The 21628-nt window shown below is 33.2% G+C and overlaps 1 protein-coding gene and 1 pseudogene across 1 annotated transcript; both read left to right on the forward strand.

Moving 5' to 3' along the window:
- Window positions 1-4534: 4534 nt before the first annotated feature.
- LOC149529336 (organic cation/carnitine transporter 1-like) lies at window positions 4535-7577 on the forward strand. Its single transcript, XM_089810586.1, has 2 exons — window positions 4535-5422; window positions 6140-7577. The coding sequence occupies exons 1-2, from the start codon at window positions 5005-5007 to the stop codon at window positions 7345-7347; spliced, it is 1626 nt and encodes a 541-aa protein (XP_089666712.1). The 5' UTR covers window positions 4535-5004; the 3' UTR covers window positions 7348-7577.
- An 11615-nt stretch (window positions 7578-19192) lies between these two features.
- LOC149529337 (organic cation/carnitine transporter 1-like) lies at window positions 19193-20151 on the forward strand (annotated as a pseudogene).
- The last annotated feature ends 1477 nt before the right edge of the window (window positions 20152-21628 follow it).

A 21628-nucleotide genomic window follows, 5' to 3' on the forward strand; every position in this document is an offset into this window, starting at 1 on the left:
TTTTATACGAAAAAGACACAATGAACATATTTTGATAGAGCCTTCTAACCATTCCACAAAGATATATTCAAGGTTTGTCTCTAGATTTAACAAATTAGTTATTTCACCCTTTTTTAATAATGTGAATTAATAATTTTTTGTTGTACATGTATAAACAGTTATCATTGTGCTTTTGGGCCTCAAGATGATAGAAATCCAGATGAAAATAAGAATGTAGAAAAGTATCATTGTGCTTTTGGGCCATCCAGATGAAAATAAGAATGTAGAAAACAAAAAGAAGCGAAGGTTTGTTCAAAAAAGGGGTTGTCAAGCCCACTTTCATGTTAAAGTCATGTATGGTAGACAAGATGTTGCTATTATTATATATAATGAGTATATCCATCAAGATGCTAGTGGTGAATTTTGTCATGGAAAGGATGACCCTTGTGGTGATCCAAGGAGTAGTTTTGCACCAAGGTTATCAAGTGAGTGCAAATCATATATAGAATCCCTATTACTTATGGGTGTGGGGATTGACATAATATGCGAACAACACTACTTAGATTTTGGTCTCAAGAAGTTGATGAATAAGAGAGACGCTTGTTGAGAAAAGATGTGTTGAGTGCATGGAAAAGAGTGCGTTCCCTACGTTTGCAAAAAAATGAAGATGATGCAAAAAGTGTATGTTTGTGGCATGTGGAGGAGAAGGATAACTTTTTCTATTATAAAACACCAAATAATGTGAAAAACATTCCATTTATCATAGGCATTCAGACACCATGGATGAGGGAAATGATGGTGAAACATTCACATGAATCTATCATTGCAATGGACTCCACATTTTCAACAAATAAATACAATGTTAATTTTTATTTGTGGATTTTAATTTAATTATGTCTAATTTATACAAATATATATATAGATATGATTTATTTATTTATGTGCAGTATGAATTATATACATTGCTTGTATTTGATGAGCAAGAAGCCGGTGTACCTGTTGCATGGGCAATATCCTCAAGAAATAAAATTGAGGATATAAATGAATGGCTAAGAGAGGTTTACAAAAGAGGGAAAGCACAAAAAGAAGATTGGCATGTGAATACATTCATGACAGATGATGCTAGCGCTGAGATTGAAGCAATCAGGTTTTATCAACCTTACTTTAGATTTGTAAGAGTGTAATTATTTGCTATTTCATTTGTAAAAATATAAATTTTCTAACAAGAATGATTTTTTCATTTAAAATTCAGTTTTGTTATAATGTCATTATTATTACTAACTTGCATATTGTAACCTGTAGATCAACCTTTGATTGCCGAGTACTTTTATGCATTTGGCATGTGCATAGAGCATGGTTAAAGAATGTGTATAGGTAAGTCAAATTTCAATTCAAGCATACAAAAAATTATATGCTTAAACATCATATCCTGATATGATTTTTATAATCTAGGTTTGCGAGTAATAGAGATGTTGGAGCAAAAATGTTTGAAAGATTGGGTGAGATCATGTATGCAATGAGTGACAATGTAGACATGATCAGTCATTTGATTAAAGAATTCATAGAGGAGTTTAAAGAAGAGAAAAAATTTATTGAGTACTTTCAGAAAACTTGGTGTCAAAATGAGAGACGCATTGGTAAGTCAATCAAAATGTAATTATTTAATATGCATTTATATCTTTTAATTTGTATGTAGTGTAAGCTTAGACATCATATGTTTTTGTGTAGAGATGTGGGCAAAAAAATTTCGAAGTTTCTGTCATGCAAACCAAGAAACTAATGCAGCTATAGAGTCATACCATTTTCGTATTAAGAGTCACTATTTAAGTGATCTTTCTAAGAAATGCACAAGGAGAATGGATTGGCTTATTCATACGCTTCTCCATAGAGTAGAGCCATACTATAAAATAAAAGATATCTACAGTTCTCTAGATTCTTGACTAACTTCAAAAAGGAAAGATATTATCTAACTACTTTAGAGAGGTCAAAAGCAATAGCTGATACAGATTGCTATCCTCATGATCTTCTTCCTAATACATATAAGGTAAGAAGTCAAACCGATCCAACAAAATGGTACTTCATTAGAAAATTTGGATCAGATTTACATGTATGTGATTGTCAGTGGGCAAAAAGACGAAATATGTGCAAACACGTGCTGAAAATTTTAGATTGTCTAAAGAGAAGCAAAATAAACCAGCAAGATCAAGTTGGTGGTAAGTTTCATTTGTGATTTAAGCTTAATAGTTATTTCTAATTATTATTATGTAATTTTCAAAACTAACTAAATTAATCATATCAAATTACAGATTATGTTACTACATTGGTTGAAGAAAATGATGGAGTTAGAGGGAGCTCTTGTCATGAAATTGGTACCAATGGTAATGTTAATATTCTTATAATTAAATATTGAATAATTTTAGATTTCTAAAAATTGACTTAGTCATTTTTATTTCTATTATCGATTGTTGAAAATCATCTAATACTTCCAACAATGACTTTCTAGATTCAGTTGACTAAACTATTTTTATTAAATTATAGATGATGTTACTACGGTGGTTGATGACAGTGATGACGTTAGATGGAGTTCTTGTCATGAAAAGGGTGTCATTGGTAATGTTAATTTATCCTTATAGTAAAGTATTAAACAATTTCATGTTTCTAAAACTAACTAACTATTATCCAATTATAGATGGTTCTATGCATCCAAAAGATCAAGATGTGCTTGGACTTGTCATTGCCAAAGCTCAAAGTACTAGTAATCTTCAAAACCATCATTTTATAATGAAACATTACCAATTCTAAATTTATTTTTTAACTTAGTCATTGTTATTTCTATAACAAATGGTTGGAAATCCTCTAATACTTCCAATGACGACTTTCTAGATTCAGTTGACTACATAACTTCATTGCTTCAAACTTTACCGACTAGAGAAGATGAGAAAATCATGTTTAGCCAATGTGTTGGGAGATTTAAAAAAGATATGCATGCAACTTTTTCTTCATCTTCCAAACTGAAATCAATCCCTAGCTCAGAGAAATTATCTATGAGACGATTAACACCATGGTTTAGTCCAAGTAAAATGCGTAAACGCCATTTTACTCATGAAAAGCTTAGTGCCAAAACTCAAAACTCAAATGAAAGAGCTAAGGAACATGAAACTTTTAAATTCCCCTCTGTAGGATCTAGAAAGAAAAAGAAAAAGAAGGTCATCAATCGATTAGGCCTAACAATACAACAGGAAAGAGATGTTATCAAGCAGAAAGGTAAGTATATTTATTCAAAAACATTTTAGTAATTTATATAAGAATGTGTGTGTGTGTGAGAGAGAGAGAGAGAGAGATAAACATATGTCATTTTGTAGGCCTGAATGATCAAGAAAGTAGTCGACGACGTCGATTGCCTTTCTCCATTGATTTGAACCAAATGGTTACAGGTGAAATACAAGTTGTTTATGGTAATGATTTTTAGTAATTATTATATTTCCTTGAAGCAAACTAAGATTATTTTATTATATTACAGATGATGTTACTCCATTGGTTGATGAAGATGAAGTTGGAGTGAGTTTTTGTCATGCAAATGCAATCCAAACTAGAAATGGTAATGAAATTACAAAATAACAATAAATAAATTTTGATTCTTTTGTTTGTATATTTATTTTATATGATTTAATGTATTAAGCATGCAATGTTGTTGCAAAACTACTAAACTAATACTTTAAATAACTTACAATTTCACCTTTACATACCTCTTCCTATAACCTATACTAACATTAACACTTAGCGATTTCTAGCCAAAATCCACTTAAAACTTTAATTTTATTGTTTTAACATCTTTGTCCTAATAACATTAATAAATATAATCATATCTTAAAACAATATCCTAACACTATTCGGATTAAAAATCACAAATTCCAATGAATTCCCTAACAACTAACCCTAAACTCTTACACACTAACTATTATAAATTACTTAAATACCCACTGAAATAACTTTATGTTAAAAACTCTAAATACAACGCATTATAAAAAAACACACATATATATATACTAATCATGATTTTTAATTTACTAAACACTAATGCTACCCTTAAACTACCCCTAAACCTACCACTAAACTCATCCTAAACTTCCTATGCTACTTGGCCACTTGGACACTTGTCTACCCACCTTTTCAGCCAATCTTGTTTGCAGCTGATCCCATGTCTGAAGGCGTCTGTCCTTCCTGAACGCATCTGTCCTTTCTGTCCTTCCTGAACGACACCCCTGACGTGAATGCCTGACGTGAAACCCGGCGATTACTGGCCCACGACGTGACTTTAGCAGACGGAACGGGGTTGATTTAGGCATGCCGTTGATTTAGCTGGGTGCAATATCGTGGCTGTTTAGCCAGTGCCTACATTTGTTGGGAACAGCGTACACGATAAAGGCTAATAATAGAGATGGCAGTGGCAGCCGGTATGGAATTAATTTGTTTTGGAATGCCGTCATGGTCGGAAATCGGGACTTCAATCTGTATACCACTGCCGGACTTAGCCATACGCCATCCTCAGATTTCTAAGCTTAGAAAAGCATTAAATATGGAGCGTGAAAATGGGGCTGCTCTCCATCATATCAATTAATCCTCCTAACAAGCTGAAGCGTTGAACTCATAAATACATACATTGAATTGCTTCCATTCAGGGCCCTTGAACTAAATCTTGTTAAAACATGCTTAAAATACAAAGAAAAAGTTGTCATTCTGCAGGGAATACATATCAGAGAAGGCAGTTTGAGTGACAAACCAGAACCCAGAAAGGAAAACAAAACGTATTTGCAATAATGCTTCCGAGAAATCATAGGGAGCACATAATTTGAAAGTTGGATTCTATTATTAGAAAGTTGAGGTCCATGCCCTCTAAGGGCCTCTGAAATCCTTCTAAATATTGGGTTTTTAAGGCTACAGGGTTCGGGATTAAATTATTTCCAATTTCCACTAGGATTTGAAAAGTGAGCTCCTCCAAAAGACCAACTTTCATCTGGATGCGCCATGGAATCTTCCGTTTTGAAAGAGCAGAAGCAGCAAGATTGGAAAGAAAAACAGGGGAAGAAGTTTTCAGTGGACGCAATTATAGAAACTTGCATTGGTGGTTTGGGAGGAGCTCAGTTGTTCCAAGTGGTAGTTGTTTCTCTGGGCTGGGTCTTCGATGTTCAGCATACTTTCCTCACCATTTTCACCGATGCTCAGCCTACATGGCGCTGCACAAAAACTTCATCACAACAAGTGTGGGAAATAACAGGAATGGGCAAATGCACGGAAGAGTCGTCAATATGTAAGATGGATGCATCACAGTGGGAGTGGGAGAGAGGGAAGACAGCATCCATTATTTCACAATGGGACCTCGTTTGTGGTGACAGCTTCAAAGCAGCAATTCCTGGATTGCTTTTTTTCGTTGGAGCATTAGCAGGTCAGTTCTTTGTTTAGCTTTTTTGATCAGTTAACTGATCTTGATGAGTCCGGCAGGGATTTGTTTGTTTAGATTTTAACCCAACTTCTATTCTTGTACTCTGATGAAACCTGTACGCTCAAATTGTTGTACAATTCATTTCAAACAACGCATTCTAAATTTTGATCTGTTTAGTGATTTCAAATGGGTTCGATTGAGAAAACGAATCTGATTTCATTCGAACCATCTAAACGATCGAATGTTTTGTTTAGCCCAATTTCTATTCTTGTCCTCTGACCAAACCTGTAAGCCAAAAATTGTTGTACAATTCGTTTCAAACTATGCATTCTAAATTTTGATTTGGTCGACTGAGAAAACGAATCCGATTTCATTCGAGCCATCATAAATGGATTCTATTGAAAATGTGCATGCTATTTCAAATGAGCCATCTTAAAATGAACTGTTTAAATTGGAAGACTTCTCCCCCTGCTACTCCATCACCACGCCTGCTCTTCCACCATTACCAATTTGACTGCAAATATTAGGATGATTTAGGCCCTGGACAGTTGTTCTTCATAATATTTAGGGCTTGGACATTTGTTCATCAGCTCTTCCATTGAATGCAACAATTGCTTAGTAATCTCTTCCATTAACGTAAATTGATCTATAAGATGCATAGATGTACATACAGTGCTAATTTAGCTGGTGCTAATTTAGCTGTTGCTAGCTTGATTGCAGGCTACATAATATTTGGGCCCCTGGCAGATACATGGCTTGGTCGCAAACGGATGCTAATCCTTTCCTCTTTCATGCTCTCTGTCTCCGGAATTTTAACAGCCCTATCTCCCAATATATGGATCTACTCTCTTCTGCGAGCAATCACAGGTTTCGTCAAAGCCCCAATCGCAACTTGCTGTCTGGTACTCTCAACAGAGCTCGTAGCGCGCAAATGGAGAGGCCTCATTGGTTTTCTCTTATTCTTATCCGGCACAATCGGATTCCTTTCGATTCCAGCCCTCGCCTACCTCACGAGACGCCAATTTTCATGGCGAATGACATACATTTATCTATCCCTAATTCCCCTGCTCTACTCGCTATTTCTTCTCCCCTTCGTCTGGGAATCACCCAGATGGCTTCTACTGCAGGGGAGATCTGAAGAAGCTCTACAGAATCTGAAAAGAGTTGCGGAATTAAACCGGGAACCACTGCCAGAAAATGTAAGAATAGAAGATCGCAGAGCGGAAATCCAATCAGATTCGGCACTTGCGCGTTTGTGGGGAACACAATGGGCGCGAAAAAGGTTAATTCTAGTAATGGCGGTGGGCGCCGGAATGGGGTTAATTTATTTCGGAATGCCCCTCGGAGTCGGAAATCTGGACTTCAATTTGTATATCAGCGTTGCGCTTAACGCTCTCTCTGAACTTCCAGCCGGCATCATTTCGACTCTCCTGGTCGCCCGTACCCGACGACGAAGGGCTATTTTGCTGCTAACCCTAACCAGCGCGAGCTTTTGCTTTGTGTGCGTATTTCTGTCTGGAAACAGAACAAATCCTGCAAATTCGAGCTCAGATCTAACGAAATCCGCCTCTGGGAAATGGTCACAGCTTGTGGGGGAATTGGGCGCGTTTGTAAGCGCTGTTACGGCATTCAATGTGATGCTGATTTTCTGCCTGGAATTGTTCCCCACCGCGGTTCGAAACTCGGCAATGTCGATGCTCAGACAGGCGTCGGGGGTTGGGGCAATTGTGAGTCCGGTGATTGTTGTGATCGGAAGGAATGCTCCTGCTCTTTCCTTCGCCTTATCTGGGATTGCCATTATTTTGAGCGGATTCTTTGTTCTGTGGCTTCCAGAGACGAAAGATCAGCCCCTGTATGACACATTGGAAGGCCAAGAATGGGAGGAGAAAGAATTAATTCACAGGTGCAATATCCCCTTGCTTTCTTAACCAGACGATGAATGCATTGGCTAAGGACCTCCTCAGAGAACCAATCTGATTATCTGCTGGACATTGCGCAAGTTCCGAATATACTTCGAATCAAGTCCACAACTCCTTTGGGATTAATGGAGTCTTCTTGGTTTCAACTTTCTTTCCGACTGATGTCCTCCAATTTTTTGGGGGCGAAGAAAAATCTGAGAAGATATTAAATTATTAAGCAATTATTTTTTTAAAGATAATTATATTTTCAATGATAATCATAAAAAATAGAGGCTAGATGTTGTTTTCCAATTTTATTATGAATCACACTTCTTAATACATTATTATGATGAGAATGGATGTAAAAAGTAAATAAACTAACATTTGTACTTAAAAGAAGTGTAATGGTGACTTTGATAGTAAGATATATATTCTTTTTAATTACACCTGAAAGGCTTCTCCTATGGAGCGAACACTCCAAAATACATCCTTTATAAAGCAACCTTATCCTAAAGTTTCCGAAAATAAGATAGTTGTACTTTTACTCATATGTTCGTGCTTTATTTACCACTTCTTGATTTGTTTCCTGTTAATAAATTCATATCCTATTATTATGCAGTCAACGGATTCTCTCATGCGTCATAACTTTTAAGATATTTCACGGAACATATTATAATTTTCAACTGTAATGAGTCATTACTTTTGTTGACATAATTAAAAAATTCAAATTTCTATCCTCCTCAAATTTTAGCTTGAATTCGTCATGTAAAAGCACATTGCATATGATTCTATAAATAGTTAATAATTAATAAGATGAAAGGGGGAAAATGGCACAATCAAACAAATGCACTTTTGATTTTAGCTTGAATTCGTCATGTAAAAGCACATTGCATATGATTCTATAAATAATTAATAATTAATAAGATGAAAGGGGGAAAATGGCACAATCAAACAAATGCACTTTTGTAATAGTAGGAAACATTTATAGCTTCCAATTGAACAGATAAACTACAAGAAGAAGTTGAAAAGCATAAAATGGTTAAAACAGATACAAAGATTACTCATCAAAAAGTGATAGTTGGAGAAAATAAAAAATAAGCAAGTTTATATAGCTAAAAAATAAATGAGCCATCGATGATATTATTTCTTCAAATTAATTTAAAGAAATTATTTTTTAGCCTGCACTAACTTCCTTAAATTGTTATCCCTACGAACCAAAAATCTTAAAAGTTACAATGAATGATAGAAATTGATTTCCAACATTCACTAGTATAAGTATAAACAAAAAAAGGGTAGTGTGTGGGTGACACCCATAAGAACCAAAAGTGCAAACGGTAATATCCTCAAATATTTTGAGACTTAATTAAGAAATTCTCAAATTTAATTACTCTCATGTGGACTTCTTTAATTAATCATTTAATTATTAAATAAAAAGGAAACAAACAATGTTGGCCTATTGTAATCTTCTCTATACATCATAAAAGATGACAAAATCTTTTATAACAATGTAGGCAATAACTTTAAATAAAACTTAAGCATTAAAGATATGAAAATATATACATATCTTTTGATGAATATACCTTTTCCATTAATTAAAATTTAAAGATACATATTCACAAAAAAAGGGCTAGGGGATACAAGATCACCCCACGAGTTCAAACAGCCCAAGGCCAGAGATCAACTATTCATAAAAAAAAACATATAAGCAGAAATACAAACTTTAGGCTACAAGAGCAGTGCCATTCAAAGGAGGGTCTTTGTCATCAGAACCCCAGAAGTCCTTAGGGTTATTGGTTGGCTCAGGGGGAGCCCAACCGTCAGCAGCAACAACATCTTTATCAACATTCTTGTCTTTATCTTTCTCAGCCCTGGGAGGAGAAATGGCTAAATCCATCTTTGGGAAAGTCTACTTGGGGTCACGGTGAGCAAATGACCAACCCGCATTAGCGGCAGTAGGGGGAGCCACTGGGGACCAACTCGAGCCTAGCCTCCGAGGAGGCAAGGCCAAGCGATAATGGCCATGAAAGCCACCATTGGGAAGGCAGTGACGAGGTTGTGACCTGGGAGTCTGCTTGCGACGAGTAGAACTGCTTCGACCTCATCGGTGACCACGAAGAGTATGGTCACCAGATAAAGCATCTGGAGGCACTCGGGCAATCGTACAAAGGGCATTTCCCCAGTGAGCCACTTCCAGCATGACTTTGTCAGTTTGTACTTGAATCTGCATCATTACATTATTACATATACGTGCTTTAGAGTACATTACAACATAAATATAAAGAAAGTTGTGAGAGAATAAAACAACATTGCGATCTTTCCAGATTATAAACAATATCTCCATTATGAAAGCATGCCAAATCTGGGCATATCTAAAAGGGAGTCTGGGAGAATCACCCAAATCCACATATGTCAAGTGAGGGCCTCTGGATGAAAAGGCCTGAAAAATAAAAAATCTAGAGCCAATAATGTTGAGCTCTTCTACAAAACCAAAAAATATGCAAAAAGCTTTCAGTCTGGCTACAAAGAGGGCATCCAAGATTAGGAACTCCCAGATGCCAGAGTCGAGGACCCAAATGCAAGCCTTGGAAAAGGAGACATCAGGCGAAATGAGAAATCTTTGGTTTTGTGATGGTATGCCAGCCAGTGGCAAATCTAAGACTCCAAGTCTTATGCAAAGAATACAAATGTCAGCATTGGTTGAGGGTATCAACCATTAGAAGATGGAGCACCAACCACCGATACCCTAGCCTGGGCTTGTAACTAGTCATTGGAGTGGCAGGGTACCACTTTCAATCTTTCCACCAAGGGTGGGATGAGTGAATTCCAAGCTTGTGTAACAGATTGGGAGGAACCACAAAAACAAGAAGATCAATTGTCTGTCGATCTAGACGGATAAGCCTAAACTGCACCTACAAATCCTCCCATGAGCGAAGGCTCATAGTAACCCTAGAGAATAAATCTTTGGGTGATTTAATACCCCTGCAAAACAAACACAAAGCACTAGCTCCTTTATGGACGCTCTCATTTTCACCTCCTAAGGCTATGGAGGATATGCATCCAATAATATAACATGATGATTAAAATCTAATGCATGTTCTTTTTCCTGACTTAATGCTTTACATGGTTAAAGATTTGGATCACAAACTACTCTAAAGTCTTCCTATGATAAACTTATGCAAACATGATTGGACTCAACTCCTCGATATGTTAGAAACATGTTTTCTAGATGGCACTATTAGGAACACCTAACATACTAGAAGAACTTACCCACTAGGAATGAAAAATATCACATTTATTATTTCAAGTAAAATTTTCAATTTTTGGAGCATGTGAGATTAATTCTCCATTTGATTTCAAACAACAATTGAAAATTATAATGGGCTTTTCACCACTTCAAAAACATGTCAAAAACTCACCTAAAATGCAAAAGTTAATCAAATCAACAATACATGGTTTGTGAAAATGACAACTTGGGAAGTAAAAAATATAACTATTGTGAAAATCTCATAGGTAGAGATAACTTGAGGAGTTGAAAAATACCTTTGTTGTGAAGCACTTTTAGACTACCTTGGCCATTATTGTTTCATGACCAAAAATCTCATAAATCATAAGAAAAATATGTTGAACCCTTTAGTGATCTATACAATTTGAGACAATGATAATATTCATAAAATACTCTATCGGCTTATCCCTTGAACCTCTTACAAGTGCAAGTACTAGTATATTATGAAGTTGAAGATAGGGAACGACAATTGTATTCCCCTCCTCCTCCTCCTCCTATTTTTTCTTCTTCCTCTCTCTTCTTTCTTCTTCAAATTATCATTATTCTCCTCCTTTTCCTTGCCTCCTCATCCTCCTTGCTCTTTTTAGTTCTTGCCTTTGGTAGGAAAACTATTGGAATCATTGAATTTCATTTTCCAATTAATTCAACAAATCACACTAGAGTATTAAAACTTTTAAAACTATTGATTAAAGTTTGTGTTTTTTTTATTGTAATGATTATCAAAATTGCTATTTATTCCTCTTTTGATTGGTTGATATTGAAAAAGGCAATAAAAAATTTATTATTTTTCCTTTAGCAAACATAAAATTCACACTAGAGAGAATGATATTTATTAATAACAACTAGCTTTTATATATATATATATGCCAAGAGTCATCCTTCTTGAGGCACCTATTTTAATTCAAATCCTATGGTTTTTTTTTTAATAGGTTAGGATTTAAATAAAATAGGTGCCTCAAGAAGGATGACTCTCAACATATATATATATGCCATGCCAAGAGTCATCCTTCTGGAGGCACCTATTTTAATTCAAATCCTATGGTTTTTTTTTTGTAGGTTAGGATTTAAATAAAATAGGTGCCTCGAGAAGGATGACTCTCAGCGTATATATATATATACACGTATATACATACATATATATACGTATATACATATATATACATATACATATATGTATATATATGTATATGTATATATATATATACATATATGTATATATATGTATATGTATACACACACACACACACACACACACACACACACACACACACACACACACACACACACACACACACACAAAAGCTAGTAGCAATCGCCACGCACCATGGAAGACATTTTTTAAGAAATCAGGAAGGTTATAGTTAGGAGCAAGTTATTTTTTTATTATTAAATGTAGTTGTATAAAGTTACTATAAAATTATTTTCAAAATTTTATATTTTAATTCTATATATGGTATTTTATTTGCATAACTTTGATTTGTTTTTATTTTAAGGATTTTGGTATGTAAAATGTTATAGTTAGAAGTAGAGTTATGGTTAGGGTTAGGGTTAGAGTTAGGGTTAGCGTTATGATTAAAATTAGGATTATCGATATAGTCAGGATTACAGTTAGCAATAAAGTTAGGGTTACAATTAGAGTTATAGTTAGAATTAGAGTTAGGGTTAGGGTTAGAGTTAAAGTCAAGGTTAGAATTAGGGTTAGGGATAGGGTTAGGGTTAGAGTTAGAATTAGAGATAGAGTTAGAGTTCGATTAGGATTAGGGTTAGGGTTAGAGTTAGAGTTAAGGTTAGGGTTATAATTAGGGTTAGAGTTAGGGATATAATTAGGGTTATGGTTAGAATTAGGGTAAGGGTTAGAATTAGAGTTAGAGTTAGGGTTTGAGTTAGAGTTAGAAAAAGGGTTAGAGATAGAGTTAGAATTAGAGTTAGGTTAGAATCAGAGCTAGCATTAGGATTAGAATTAGAGCTAGGGTTAGGGTTAGAGTTAGAGTTAGAGTTATGGTGAGAGTAAAGGTTAAAATTAGGGTTAGTGTTGGAGTTAGGGTTAGGATTAGATCTAGAGTTAGGGTTAAGGTTAGGGTTAGGGTTAGGGTTAGGGTGAGTGTTAGGGCTATAGATAGAGTTAGGATTAGAGTTAGGGTTAGGATTAGAGTTAGAGTTAGAGTTAGGGTTAGGATTAGAGTTAGAGTTAGAGTTAGGGTTAGAATTAGGGTTTGAGTTAGAGATAGAGTTACAATTAGAGTTAGAGTTATGGTTATAATTAGAGTTAGTGTTAGAGTTAGAATTAGAGTTAGGGTTGGAATCAGGGTTAGGGTTAGAGTTAGGGTTACTATTAGGTTTATAGTTAAAGTTTGGATTAGCAATAGGATTAGGGCTACAATTAGAGTTAGAGTTAGAGCTAGAGTATGCGTTAGAGTTAGAGTTAGAGTTAGAGTTCGAATTAGAGTTGAAGCTAATGTTAGAGTTAGAGTTAGAGTTAGAGTTAGGGTTAGAGTTAAAGTTAGGGTTATGATTAGGGTTAGGGTTAGTATTAGAATTAGGGTTAAATTTAGGATTATAAATAGGGTTAGGGTTAGAGTTAGGGGTAGAATTCTAGAGTTCTATAGAGTTAGGGTTAGGGTTGGGGTTAGGATTAGGGTTATAATTAGAGTTAAAGTTAGAGTTAGGGTTAGGGTTAGGGTTAGGGTTTGAGATATAGTTAGGGTTAGAGTTAGAGTTAGAGTTAGAGTTAAGAGTTAGAGTTAGGGTTAGGGTTAGGGTTAGAGTTAGAGTTCGAGTTAGGGTTAGAATTAGGGTTAGGGTTAGAATTAGGGTTAGAGTAGGGATAGAATTAGGGTTACAATTAGGATTATGGTTAGAATTATAGTTAGGGTTAGGGTTTGAATTAGAGTTACAGTTACAGTTTGAGTAAGAGTTAGAAATAGAGTTAGAGCTAGAGTTAGAATTAGAGTTAGAGTTAGGGTTACAATCAGAGCTAGCATTAGGGTTAAGATTAGAGCTAGGGTTAGAGTTAGAGTTAGGGTGAGAGTTATGTTCAGAATTAGGGTTAGGGTTAGAGTTAGGGTTAGGATTAGATTTAGAGTTAGAGTTAGAGTTAGGGTTAGGGTTGGGATTATGGTTAGAATTAAAGTCAGGGTTGCGGTTAGGGTCAAGGTTAGGGTTAGGGTTAGGGTTAGACATAGAGTTAGGATTAGGGGTAGAGTGAGGAATAGAGTTAGAGTTAGGGTTTGAATTAGGGTAAGAGTTAGGGTTAGAGTTAGAGTTAGAGTTAGAATTAGAGCTAGAGTTAGGGTTAGAATTAGAGTTAGGGGTAGAGTTAGGGTAAGAATCAAGGTTAGGTTTAGAGTTAGGGTTAGCATTAGTGATATACTTAAATTTTGGGTTAGCATTAAGGTTAGGGTTATAATTAGAGTTAGAGTTAGAGTTATAATTTGAGTTAGATTAAGGGTTAGAGTTAGAGTTAGAGTTAGAGTTAATAAATTTCATATCTATATCTCCAAGGATTATAATTTTAATAGGTAGTTTATGTGGTATTTATTAATTAATTTTAAAAAGTGTACTATGTTTATAATTCAATTTAAGATTTGACGTGTAGATGGTTGTCAAATTTAACCGAAAAAATAAAAGTTAACATTAACATACTCACACCATCCCACTTCACCCTTTCTGCCATTGTAGAATGCCTATCAACATTAATTAGAATAAAAAAGTATTAGAAATTAACATAAATTCTTTCAAATGAATAGTGTTTAAAACAAGATAAATAAAAATCAAAACTATTTTGAATGAAACATTTAGATTGTAATGTTTGAAATATGGTGGCATTGCCTTCCAGTTTTCAAACATTACAAACATAAACATTACGTACATATTTTTTTAGTTAAAAATATTTAAATAAAATACATATATAATCTAGTTTAATAATTACAAAATAAAAACTAAATATATGATTTATCTATTTTAAATAAATTATTAACTTTAATAAAACATAAATTTCATTGATATGGTGACATTGCCATCCACATTAATGATATCATTTAATTATGAAACATGAAAATATAAATTTTCTGAAACATGCAAATGTAAAACTGCTATGAAACATACAAATCTAAAACATGCAAACCAAAACCATTTCAAAATATGTAAATCTAAAAACTAATATCAAACATGAAAATCTAAAACTAATTTCAAACATGTACATTAAAAATATGCAAATGAAAAGTATTATAAAATATATAAATCAAATAGGTTTTGAATGCAATTCTAAATCAAAATCAAACATGCAAGGCTAAATTATTATGCAAATCTAAATAATTTTGAATGCAATTCTAAATCTAAATGAAACTAATTGAAATTAAAATCTAAATCAAAGTAGAATATTACAACTAATTTTAAAAATAAATCTACATCTAAATCTAAATACATAACTAAATCTAAAACTAAATGCAAAACTAAATTAAAAATTAAAAAAATAAAAGTAGAAATCTTACCTGCTAAAAAAGTTCTTCCAAAACTTCAATCAACTCCTCTTCAAAAACTTCAATCTACTCCTCCAATAATCTCCACCTTTTCCTCCCTCCAAACACAAAATGAAAGTGAAGTGATGACCCTTTTCTATAACTTGTGAGAGACTCCTTATATCCCCCAATGGATGTCTCTTCACATTCCACAAAATTTGTTTAAAATTCTACCACTCTTAGAAACAAAAAAAATGAATACATGTGCATGCAAAAAATAATTTTAAAAATAATATTTAATATTTAAATTTTAAATGAAATTATTTAAGTCTTATTTTTTCGGCCCCTATTTTTTAGGGCCTAATATTCAGCCTCCATTTGGCTTCCTATTATTTCGGCCAGTTATTATTTCGGGAATGCTTTGTAACTGCTCATTTTCTTTCTTATTGTCTATTTTAAATTGATTTCTAAATATAAATTTCGTTTGTAACTCCCATCAAATTAATTTTTTTATCTCTATTTGTTAATAATTATGATTGCCAAATGGCATTACACATTTTAATTTGGTTTTTAACATTTTTGTGAATGCCAAATGACATTTTTTATTTTAAATTGATTCTTAAAACTAAATTTCATTTGTAACTCCCATCAAATTTATTTTCTATTTCTATTTGTTAATAATTATGATTGTCAAATGGCATTCCATATTTTAATTTGTTTTTTTTTTTTTTTGTGAATGCCAAATGATATTTGTATTTAAATTTATTTTTAAAAGCGAATTTCATTTGTAACTCTCACCAAATCTTTTTTCCTTACACGAATTATTCTTTGAAATATTCTCGTGCTAGGAATTGTTGCTCCCATTGTATATGCCTCTTGGCATAATCAATGATTGTACGTACAAATGCATATTTCAAAGGTCCTTTATTTATTTATTATATAATAAAATTCAATAGTTCATCAATTTTGATAAATATTTTTATGTAGATTTTTAATTAATTTGAAAAAGAATATTATGAAAATATAATATTTTAGTTGATAAAATTAAATAATATAATTAATGTACTATACTAAAATTAATAAGCTATTGCTTTCTAAAATTATTATTAAAGATATTATTTCTTTCTATTTTTTATTAATAAATTTGAAAAATATAAATCTAAAGGTAATAAAATTAAATTGAAATCTGATATGTTCAACTTATGAAATTATTAAATTTATAATAATTACATGCACTATATAATTATATTATATGATCATAAATATTAATTCTCAAAAATATATGAACACTTTCTTAATTATGATGTATATTTTAAATTAAAAATATTGTATGGAAAAATAATATTCCAATGCTAATGAAATTCTTAAAAAAAATTACTTCCACCATTTTATAAGAAAATTGTATAATTAAAAATATCATTTTTCAATTAAATCTAGGTGAAATGCTATACCTATTATAATGTTCTTGAAACATATTATACTTTTACTATTTTCTAATCTTATAGTAAAAATCTAATAGATAAAAAACATATTATACTTTTACTATTTTCTAATCTTATAGTAAAAATCTAATAGATTACAAAGAGGAAAAATAAAAATCAATTATTGAAAAAAAAAATTGAAAATAAATAAATTATAAAAAAAAAAAAAAAAAAAAAAAAAAATAATAATAATAATAATAAATAAATAAATAAATATCTTTAAAATTATTATTTTTGATTCGTAAGAGGCCAAAGCCAAGATTCATTATTATTATGTGATGTGATTAATTATTTTATTTTATTAAACATGTCTGGAGTCGAACCCAAGACCTCTCTAATAAAAGGCTCACAATTTACCATTGTGTTGTAGGCTCTTGCTTGAGAATTTAAAAATTATTCTAAACCAATCAATCAAACATTAATCGAACAAAAAATAATAATAAATACATATTTTTATATAGATCTTTCTTTAATTCTTTCAAGATACTTTTTTTAATTCCTTGAATAATTCTCACATGTAATTATTGAAGGGATTACGTAATTAATCCTTTTTCTCTATAAAGTTGTGTATGGTTTGCAAATTATGAAATGTGCACTACCTAGATGGAATGTGCACTATCATTCATTCACATGATAAATGATTTCATGTCAACCATACTCACGAACCATGGATCAATGAGTTTGACTTTATTTTTTTGTATGAACAACCCCAATGCTTATTGCCTACCTTATAATAAAGATCTCATTTAGTGGTTACAATATATCTTAATAATTGTCAATGCACCTAAAGCTCTCCATGTTGCACTTCCTCCTCTAAACTTGCTAAAATAACACAACAATAAAGTTTATGGCACATATTGCATTGAACATTCAATTACTACAAAAATTAAAATACAAAAATAAAATAAAAAATACATCTATACCAATTATACAACAACTAAAAATATACAACTACTACAAATAAACTAAATAACTATTCCTAATCTCAATACTAAATGCCTTCAGTTATTGGCATTGGCAAGAACTTTGACGCTTTGCGTCACTTGTTTTATTTTGTTGTGTCTCCTTTTCTTAGTCCTTTTTTTTCTTCTCTCTTTGTTCACTTCATCTTTTCCTTCTCCTTAAATAGCCATTCCAAATATTCTATTGGAGAGTAAATGTATGAGGAATTCTACTCTTGTAAGAGAATGTAATTTTTGTGTGTGCATAAAAGTTTAATATCTTCATACCAATAACATATTCTTTAATTGTTAAATTGATCACTTATCGTGTAAATATTTCTTCTTTCAATTTCAGCCATATACATACAATTTAATACCCTAACCTCCATCAATTGTAACAATGTTGGAAAACTTGTGTTTCCTATTTTCACATTAATTTTTATATAAAATTAATATATATATTCAATTTTTTATTAAAACACATTTAGAAAAGATTATATGTTTAAACTAAGATTTATTTTTAAAAAATATTTCACTTTTCATATAAGTTTTTTAATAGAAATTGAAGGAAAACAATCATTTCTAAGATTGTATTCATTAATACTTAAATAGTTTTAATTTTAATCTTAATTTTATAATATTTTTAATCATGTAAATATTGTTAAGGTAAAATTCTAGCACTTTAATTTATGAATTATTTTCTTATTATAATACTAATCTACTGATTTATCATTCCCAAGAACCTATTATACTTATTTGGTAAAAACTCAACATTAGATATTAAATTGATCACAAAAATAAAAACCCAACATCAATGACTTTAATTCAACTAAATTACAATATTAAACAATACAAAATCATAGATGCATGAGCGGGAGGCCTGCGTAAATTAGATTTTTTATCTACCAAGAAAAAGAGTTCAATGTAAAGTTGAAATAACACTTTATTAAAAACAATGATTAATTAAAAAAATGATTAACAACAATAAATTTCATTACTACAATAAATTTCATTACTACCCAAAGCCAAAACTTCATTTATTAGTACGAACAGAAATGATCATAGGTTCAGTTTGATCAATCACACAGTTTACTGCATTACATTCATGGTACACATATTTTATTGAAAATTCTAGTCTACATAAGAGCTCCTTAATTTTCGTCAGCCACATTTTGAATTTCCAACTTAGGGTCGAGCGGATTGTAATTTTTTTTCACCATGTTGAGGGAATCACCTTCAATGTCAACGGACAAGAAATGCTTGTTTGTACACAATTTTATTCCATGAAACAAAGACATATATTTAGGGGAAAGGACTCCTATTTGTAGAACTTGTAGAATGAGAGGTGGTCTAAAAGTGGCATTTTAAAATGTTTGCTCAATACCCGTCACTAAGACCCTCCAATAACCACTCACCCAAAAAAAATACTTTTTGCGCAAATGTCCACTATTAGCAAATGTGTGATCATTTTTTAGACATTTTTATGACAGTAATTGAAGGGAAAAGGTAGTGTGATTAGAAGTTTGTACATGGCGGGAATGCGGATGAGAAGAGGTGTCATTAGTCATTGGGTTGGACTAGTCGCAATTACTCTAGCTAGGGAAGGCCCTGTAGCTCATACAAAGGCACTTCAACAATGACGGGCTATAGCTTTAATATCCCACCTAACCCTGACCCCATCTCTACCAGATGTCTCAAGGTTGGAAGGGAAAAATGCTAAGTAGAGGTCGGATCAAATTTCTTTCAATTCCTGCCCTCGCCTACCTCATGTCGATACTCCAATTTTTACGGCAAATGACATACAGTTATCTATCCCTAATTCCCTTGCTCTACTCACTATTTCTCTTGCCCTTTATCTGGAATCACCCAAACGATTTCTACTACAAGGAAGATTTGAAGAAGCTCCACAGAATTTGAAAAGAGCTGCAGAATTAAATGGGGAACCACTGCCAGAAAACATAAGATAGAAGATCATATGGCAAAAATCCAATGAGATTCGATACTCGTGTGTTTGTGGGGAACATAGTGGGTGCAAAAAAGGTTAATTCTAGTAATGGCGGTGGGTGCCAGAATGGGGTTAATTTATTTCAGAATGCCCCTCGGAGTCAGAAATCTGGACTTCAATTTGTATAACGTTCTCTGAGCTTCCAATCGACATCATTTCAAGTCTCCTTGTCGCCCGAACCCAATGATGAAGGGTGATTTTGCTGCTAACCCTAACGAGCTCGAGCTTGTGCTTTGCATGTGTATTTCTATCCGAAAATAGAACAAATCCTGCCAACTCGAGCTCAGATCTAACGAAGTTCGCCTCTGGGAAACGGTCACAGCTTGTGGGAGAATTGGGCACGTTTGTGAGCGCCATTATGACTTTTAATGTGATGCTGATTTTCTACTTGGAATTGTTCCCCATTGCTATTCGAAACTCTGCAATGTCAATGCTTAGGTAGGTGTCGGGGATTGGGGCAATTGTGAGTCCTGTGATTGTTGTGATCAGAAGGAATGCCTCTGCTTTTTCCTTCGCCTTATCTGGGATTGCCATTATTTTGAGTGAATTCTTTGTTCTATGGCTTCCAGAGATGAAATATTAGCCCTTGTATGACACATTAACGGAAGGCCAAGAATGATAGGAGAAATAATTAATTCACAGGTGCAATACCCCCTTACTTTCTTAGCCAGATGATGAATGCATTTGCTAAGCTCCTCTTCAGAGAACTGATTTGATGATTTGTTGGACATCATGCAAGTTCAAAATATCTTTACAGATCAACTCCGTTGGAATTAATAGAGCCTTCTTGGTTTCAATATTCTTTACAATTGATGTCTTCCAAATTTTTGGGATGAAGAAAAATTTGAGAAGAAATTAAAATTTTAAGTAAGAAAATTATATATATATTGATGGAGGTAATCCACAAACAAGTTTTAGGTATCTAATACGGGTCCACACGTGCTTAAAACCTTTTCGGCTAAGAGCTAAGGACTACAGAGCATCCACACTATCAAATTCGCCTAGGGCACGATCCCGGTCTCATCCTTTATGATCTCTTGAGCCTTGCACTCAACAAGACTTGATTCGTGGTGGGCTCTTTGTGAGCCATTCAACTTCACCAATAGATCAAGGGCCCATTAACAAATTAATTATATTTTCAATGGTAAGAGATTTCACAATCCATTAAAAATAGAGACTATGTGTAATGGTGACACTGATAGTAAGATATATCCCTTTTAATAAACTACAAAGTTGAAGAGATGGAGCAAGCGTATTCCCCTTCTCCTCCTATTTTTTCATCTTCATCTTTGTCTTTTCCTTCTTCAAATGCTCATTATTCTTCCACTTCTCCTTCTTCTCCTCCTCCTTTCGCTTGCCTCCTCATCCTCCTCTCTCTCTCTCTCTCTCTCTCTCTCTCTTCTTTTTTGTGTGTCTACTTGTCCTAGCCCCCTTTTTTTCTTCTCTCTTTGTTCACTTCATCTTCCCCTTCTCCTTAAATAGTCATTCCAAATATTTTATTGGAGCGTAAATGTATGAAGAACTATGCTCTTGTAAGAGAACGTACTTTGATGAATAGTCCCTTATCTATTAGATTAAATATTCAAGTTACATATTCACAAAAAAGGGGCCGGGGATACAAGATCACCCTGCGAGAGTCCACTTAGCACTAGGCCGGATACAATTAACTATTAAAAAAAAAAACCAGACCTTAGGTGTCTAGAGCAACACCAACCAAGGGCGTTGTTGACATTACCTTCATCCTCAATGAGAGTGAGACAAAAGTCATAAACAAAATGAGCATTAACTAGCTGGGATGGAGACTCCAGAAGTGAAATACCATGGACCTAACCAACAGAAATGGAGTGAGCCAGCAAATAGCCAAAACCTTCAACAAACAGAACATAGAGAGCAAGGGCCAAGGGACAACCCTGATGAATGGACCTGAAAAGACCAAAGGCCTCATATTTTTTTCCATTGATGATGACGCACACAGAGGCCTCTCCAAAATATATCTCCATAGACTGAAGAAAAATTGGACAAAAGCCAAGAGCACAAAGCATGACAAGAATGAAATACCATTCTATGTGATCATAAGATTTAGCAAGGTCAATTTTAAGAAAAAGAGCTCACTACTTAGATATGTAGGCTCATTCCATACCCTC

The sequence above is a fragment of the Cupressus sempervirens genome, chromosome 11, assembly GCF_028749045.1.
Source record: "Cupressus sempervirens isolate cs-2001-9-10 chromosome 11, ASM2874904v1, whole genome shotgun sequence".
Classification (NCBI taxonomy): Eukaryota; Viridiplantae; Streptophyta; class Pinopsida; order Cupressales; family Cupressaceae; genus Cupressus; species Cupressus sempervirens.

Bases quoted from the DNA above. Each gene is read 5' to 3' on its own strand.
- LOC149529336 (XM_089810586.1), top strand. From the start codon at position 5,005: ATGGAATCTTCCGTTTTGAAAGAGCAGAAGCAGCAAGATTGGAAAGAA. The intron at 5,423-6,139 runs GTCAGTTCTTTG...GCTTGATTGCAG, and splicing joins TTTCGTTGGAGCATTAGCAG to GCTACATAATATTTGGGCCC.